The following is a 6,197-nucleotide window of genomic DNA, read 5'->3' on the forward strand; positions in this document are numbered from 1 at the left end:
TCATCCCCCTTCCACCACAACTTATATCTTCCACCTTTAGCTCCCACAAACCTTGTACCCTCACCCTTCCATCTGATCTCCTGTAATGCCACGTCAACCATTCTCCTCTGCAGCTCCTCCACCACTTCCAAACTTCTTCCTGTCAACGTGCCTACATTCCAGGTACCAAACCTCCATCCCCTTGGTCTACAAGTATCCGCCTTCCATCTATAGTGCCTTGCACCGCCACACTATAGAGTGGGGTGCCAGTAGCAAGACCATCTACAGGGCCTTGCACCACAACCCCATGGACTGGGTCTCCGGAGATTCTTCGCACCCTCTTCTGCCGGATACTGAGGGCCATTGTTATTTCCGTCATCATAAGTATTATTTTTTGGCTAGTTTTTACGCAGGACGCCCTTCCTTACGCAACCACAGTTATAAGCGGTGGGCCTAGCTTTTGATGATCCAACATCACTCACAAGGCAGTGAGAGTCAGTTTAATGTCATGTTAATGTTTAATGTTGGTAGTTATTTATCCTGATAGATATTTAATGTTGGTCAGTTTAATGTCATGTCATGTTTAATGTTGGTAGTTATTTATCCTCTACTTAAACAATTTGCCAGCTGCGTCAGCTTTTTTTGGTTATCCTGATTGTGAAATCGACACGTAGTAATATTAATAATTATACTAATAACCAAATCATCTCGACTGTTAAAGAAAACAAAGACAAGCGCACACGATACTGCTAGGCTGTATAATTATTTATCACGTGAAAGTTACCTGAAAACTTTAATGATCATATGAAAAACAAACGATCAAAGCAAAACGAGCAGGGCTAACGAGAAGGCAACAGGAATGAAAAAATTTAGATAGATCTTAATTTAATTGAGTAAATTGCAAATTTCTAATAATAATAACGATAATAATAACAATTGTAATAATTAGGATAATAACAATAATAACGTTAATAATAATAATAATGATAGTAATAATAATAATAAATAACACCAGGTTTATTGCGTGTTGACATTTTCATTATTGAATTTGTTATTTTATTGATCGTTAGTAGTAGTAGTAGATAGCGAGGCACGGCGTTATCAGCATTTGCTAGATCAACCAGACGAAGTGAAGACTGTCCCTTTGTTTTTGCTCGTTGGATTGCTTCCTAGATCATCGATGTGTGTTCCAAGCATCCTGTAACACCTGGAATTATTTCCTTAAGTATGTGTATGTGTGTGTGCGTGTGTATGTATATGTTTTTTTTGAGGTAGAGGCAGGGTACATTACTTTGAAATGTCGGACTCGAGTAGATCCCATATCGACTAAAAATCTCTTCGACATTTGGCTTCTGTTTCTCCCGCCTACCCACTGTTAGCCTTCCTGCTAAGACAATAATTATAAACATTTAAGAATTGTTCTGGTTCCCGCCTTTTATAACTGTCTTCAAGGCAATGTTAGGTATTCCACTTGATGAGCTCCATCCAGCATTTTTTTACGTTTTTCGATAGCCTTATTTAGTTTCAGACGAGTCTTTTTGTAAGCTACTTTCAGTTCTAGATAATTTGCTTTCTTCCAGGCATGTTGTAATGTACTTCTCACTTTAAGACATTTTTTTCGAAATGTATTACGGGGCATACTCTAATCACTAGCTTTTACCATTCTTCTTATTAAATCCTCTGGTTTATTTTCAGTATTTTGTACGACATTTGGCTCTACAAATTTTGCTTTCCATCTAACGGCATTTGTTCTTGTCTGCCTCCATCTAGAGCTGAAACTGGTGGTCACTTCCAAAAACAGTGCACATTGGTCGCTTATTGTGTAGGCGTCCATTACCTCCTTGGAAAAGTTTCCCTTTACAAAGGTGAAATTAACAAAGGTAAGGTCTACCATGTAACTTGCTTCTCCTCTAATAAATGTAGGTTTGTTTATTTCTGCTATTCCACAGAACTACATCCGCTTCTAGAAGCGCGTTTCCTCTTGCATTGGTTTCTTTGCTACCCTAATCTAATAGAAATATATGCCTTCTACTTAGGCTGCCACAAAACTTTCTTTTGCGTTTTTAATTATATTCTGAAAAGGTAACTTGCTACAAAACAAGATAACCGCTTTTGCAGTTCTATCCATTACCCGTGGTTGCGTATTAAATTTTTTTAGGGTTCTGATAATATTGCCAGATTCACTCTCAGATCACGCACAGTCTTTGACTTCTGCTAGTACCAGTAACGTGGGCACAGTTTTTCGAGTAGTTTTTCTTCAACACATAAAACGCATCAGGCCTCGTTTTTACAATCTGCTATTTTTTTACCTGCTTTTTCAAACCCAGTGCAAAGTTTAGATCTATCTACAGAACTTTTTCATTGTGCTGCTAGGTGCCTACAATACCAGCATTTATAGCATTTATTTGGTTTCTTTACTGATATAATTCTACAGTTAACCCAGCTAATTTTTATTTTCTCTGCACACCCATTATCGCTAATTTGTGTAATCGAAATTGTCTTCGAGGCGAATTATTGTTGATTCTGTTTTTCTTTCTTTGTTTTTACCAGTTGCCATCCGGTGACCATTTTATTGTTAGAATGTTGTTCTACGTTGTTCTGGGAGGGAGTCAATGAGGTTGTTCGTGCTTCCTTTTTTCTCCTTTTATTTCCATTTTCCAGTTGCGATCGGTCTTTCCGTTTGACAGGCCGAGTGTCAGCAGCAGGCTCACTGCCCACCTCGACTCCGATATCTATAGCCGACGACTCTTCTAGATTCCGTGCGCTTTTCTCTAGTGGTGGAAATATTGCTTTATGTAGCTGATTTGAAAGCTGCATCATTTGTCTGTTCATTTCAAGTGTTTTTACCTCTATAAAAGCATTAGCTATGTTGATCATCTTGCTCTTGATTTCTTTATGGACTTTGGTTTAATAAACTTCAGCAGTTCCAGGCGTTTACTTTTTTTAATTCATCACTTGTGTCCAGGGCTGCTAGTTGCCTGTTATTTCTATTATCATCACTTTTGTCTACACCTTTTTTTTTTTTTATTGGGAAATATAGGTCGACTTCAGAATCAAAGCCGCTAATACACCTAGAGCTGGTGCCCAGGGCGAAACGTTCGCAACGCCGTCTTACCGGCATCATTCATCGGCACGGTATCTAATACTTTGACTTTTTGTCCACTGGGATCTATATTGTTTCATCCCATTATAAGATCAGCAGGTCTTAAAAATTAGACAATCTGACTTGTCTATGGAGGCTTACCTCTGACCACTCCGACTTTAGCTAGCAAAGTTGAAGATGCATCCTCCTTGTTTCCGGCATGCGTGGCGCTTCCAGGTTAATCGTACTCAGCTTTGGCATCCAATTAGTCTGAACTTGTGATTGGACACCTCCTCTGCTTTTCTTTTTGCCAGCCGGCATACCCTTTGTCTACATCTTCCATAGTGCTATTGCCCATCCCCCACGACGCGGACGCACGGTACCTATCTAACCCTTAGGGCCTGACCAGGGTTGGAGTGTTTTAGGGGGCTCGATCTCAGAAATCATGGGTGGCTTAATGAGCTATTCGAAGCTTCATTTGTGCTTTGACATTCATGGCTTAATCTTTGAGTCAAGCATATCAGCCAGAATCAACCAGGTATATATGTAAACATTTTTGTATGTTTAGAGTGTTTCTATGTATATATAAATTAGTGTATCCAGGTATATTTACACGTGTATATATTTTTTTAATTTACTTATTTATTTTTTTTACATTATTTGCACTTATTGTTTATAATTTCATTATTATTGTTTAACTAGCTAGATACATTTTATTTTGCTAATTTGGCTAGAGCGTCATTAATATATATTTGATTGATTGGTTGGTTGGTCGGTCGGTCGGTTGCTTGCTTGCTTGATTGAATAACGTTTAAAATTAATGGTTATGTTATGAATTTAAACTTTTTAACGTAGATATGAAACCGTCCCTACTTGCTTCAATAAACGAAATGGAACAAGAATCTGTTGTGCAATCGTTTATCAAATTATATAGCTTTCATGTTCGACATTCAAATGCGTCACTGCTTCATTCGATTTTTAAACGCATTGTATCCACCACTCAAATAGGACCAGAATCTAGTGTCGAGTTAGGTGGGTAATGTTTATAATAAATTTTACTTTTTGGAATTTGTTTAATTGTTTAGAAATCCGCTTTTTTAATATCTAGTTCTAGTTGAGCTCTGGTGTTTATGAGTAAGCACGATATTGTATTAGACCAAGGTCAGCGGTGTAGTTTTAATCATTTTATCTATGTTAATTTTAACAGACAGGTACTTAAGGAACCAAGATACAATAAAGCATGTTTTTTAAATTATACACATAGAAAATCATCATTTTATCTCTGTTAATAATTTTTACAGACAGGCATTTAGACATAGAGGTTCCAAAATACAATAAACCATAATACTATATTAATAAAATAAAAGTCTATTTAATCAAATGACTATCGCAGAATACTCCAAAAATTTCAACTATTCTCTTTTAAAGAAATTCGGTTTGCTTATCAGTAAGATATTTGGTTAAATATTTTAAAATTTTAATTTATACATGTATACAAATACTTAAGACTCGTCAGCACAACGGTTGGAAACAGATGCATTTGACATCGGCGTTGGAGTTCACCAAGGCTGGATTCTCAGTCCACTGTTATTTTTAACTGCGATGGAAAAAATCACAAAACCGATACGCAGTGGTGACATTTGGAATCTAATATATGCTGATGATATCGTTTTAACAGCCACCTCTGAGCAGAATGCAGCGCAGATGTTTGAAGATTGGAACACCAGACTCGCCGATCATGGATCATGGGCAACATCGGCAAAACCAAAGGAATGAACACTGGTGAACCCATCCAATCCACAGCTACAGGACAATGGCCCTGTTCAGTTTGTAGCTGGTGTAGGTAACAATTGAATCAATGTAACCAGTGTAACCAGTGGTGTCACAAACGTTGTTTAAAAATAATTGGTAATTTATCTAAAGTGTCTAATTTTGTTTGTCCTGCTTGCATCAATCAACAACATCAAATTCGAAATAGCAATTTTTTTGAAGCCATTAAAGTAGAGAAAGCCACATCGTTTCAGTATCTAGCAAATGTTCTGGATTTTACTGGAACAGCTGAAGCTGCCGTTCGAGCATAGAATAAATGGCATCTCCTTGCCTCTGTATTGATGCGGCGTGACATCCCACTACCACTACGATCAACACTTTATATATCAGTGATACGTCCGGTGTGGTTATGTTGCAGAAACATGGCCAATGACAACCAAACTTGAACAACAACTTCACCGAACCGATATGAAAATGCTCCTATGGATGCAACGAATTAGTCTGAATGACCACATCAAATCTACCGAAATCCTGCGTCGTGCTGGTTTAAATGATATAAATGACGAATGCCGGCAACATTGTCTGCGGTGGATTGGTCGTCAAACGAAGTGGAAACAGTTCCATGACTTCTCTTGCAGATGTTGAAGTACCTGGCACACGTCCTAAAGACCGTCCAAAGAAGTCCTGGTCGCAAACAATCGAGCAAGACATGAAAGCTCTGGATGCTAAACGAAGATTGATTGGTCATTTTATCACTCCAGGTCGACCGTTCACCGTCACCTAAAGGCATCTTTTAACTTCAATAAAAACGCTATGTAATTTCTTTTTTGTGGCTTTGATGTCCCTTGCCATATCGTGGACTTGTTAGAACCTCTTTCTGCCTTTAGGATTCACACTTTGCATCATTTTTCTAAAGCTTTTTCTTTTTCCAACAGCAAGTGGCTGCATGTCGAGAATAACAAAATTATTAATTAAGTCATTTAACTTTATGTGATACAGATGAAAAATCAAATTTTGACTGTTTTGCAGGTGGAGTGTGCCATCTCCATTTGCACCTCACTTCACAGTCTTCAATTTATTTTTATTTTCATGCATCATTTTGAGATATTTTTCTCTATGAATCTTCTGTATATAAAAATAAAAAAAAAACAAAACCTATTATAGATTTCACTAAAAAATAACATTAATAAAATTATAGCGATTAGTCGATTAGTACAAGTATATAAGTACCATTTTAATACTTAAGTACGTACTTAGTACCAATGCACTTAAGTACTCGTCAACACTAGTCATAATATTCCTTTTTCATTTCTTTATCGAATCTAACTTGAATTTTGCGACAATCATTGATATTTTTGATCGCATT

At 37.2% G+C, this 6,197-nt stretch overlaps 1 protein-coding gene across 1 annotated transcript; it reads right to left on the bottom strand.

The window, feature by feature from the left end:
• Positions 1-1,153: 1,153 nt before the first annotated feature.
• HELRODRAFT_175891 (hypothetical protein) lies at positions 1,154-2,811 on the bottom strand (the record flags this gene model as incomplete). Its single annotated transcript, XM_009023261.1, has 3 exons — positions 1,154-1,186; positions 1,721-1,834; positions 2,527-2,811. 3 exons carry the CDS (start codon positions 2,809-2,811, stop codon positions 1,154-1,156), a joined length of 432 nt encoding a protein of 143 aa, XP_009021509.1.
• Between the last annotated feature and the right edge of the window lie 3,386 nt (positions 2,812-6,197).

The sequence above is a fragment of the Helobdella robusta genome, assembly GCF_000326865.2.
Source record: "Helobdella robusta unplaced genomic scaffold HELROscaffold_35, whole genome shotgun sequence".
NCBI lineage: Eukaryota > Metazoa > Annelida > Clitellata > Rhynchobdellida > Glossiphoniidae > Helobdella > Helobdella robusta.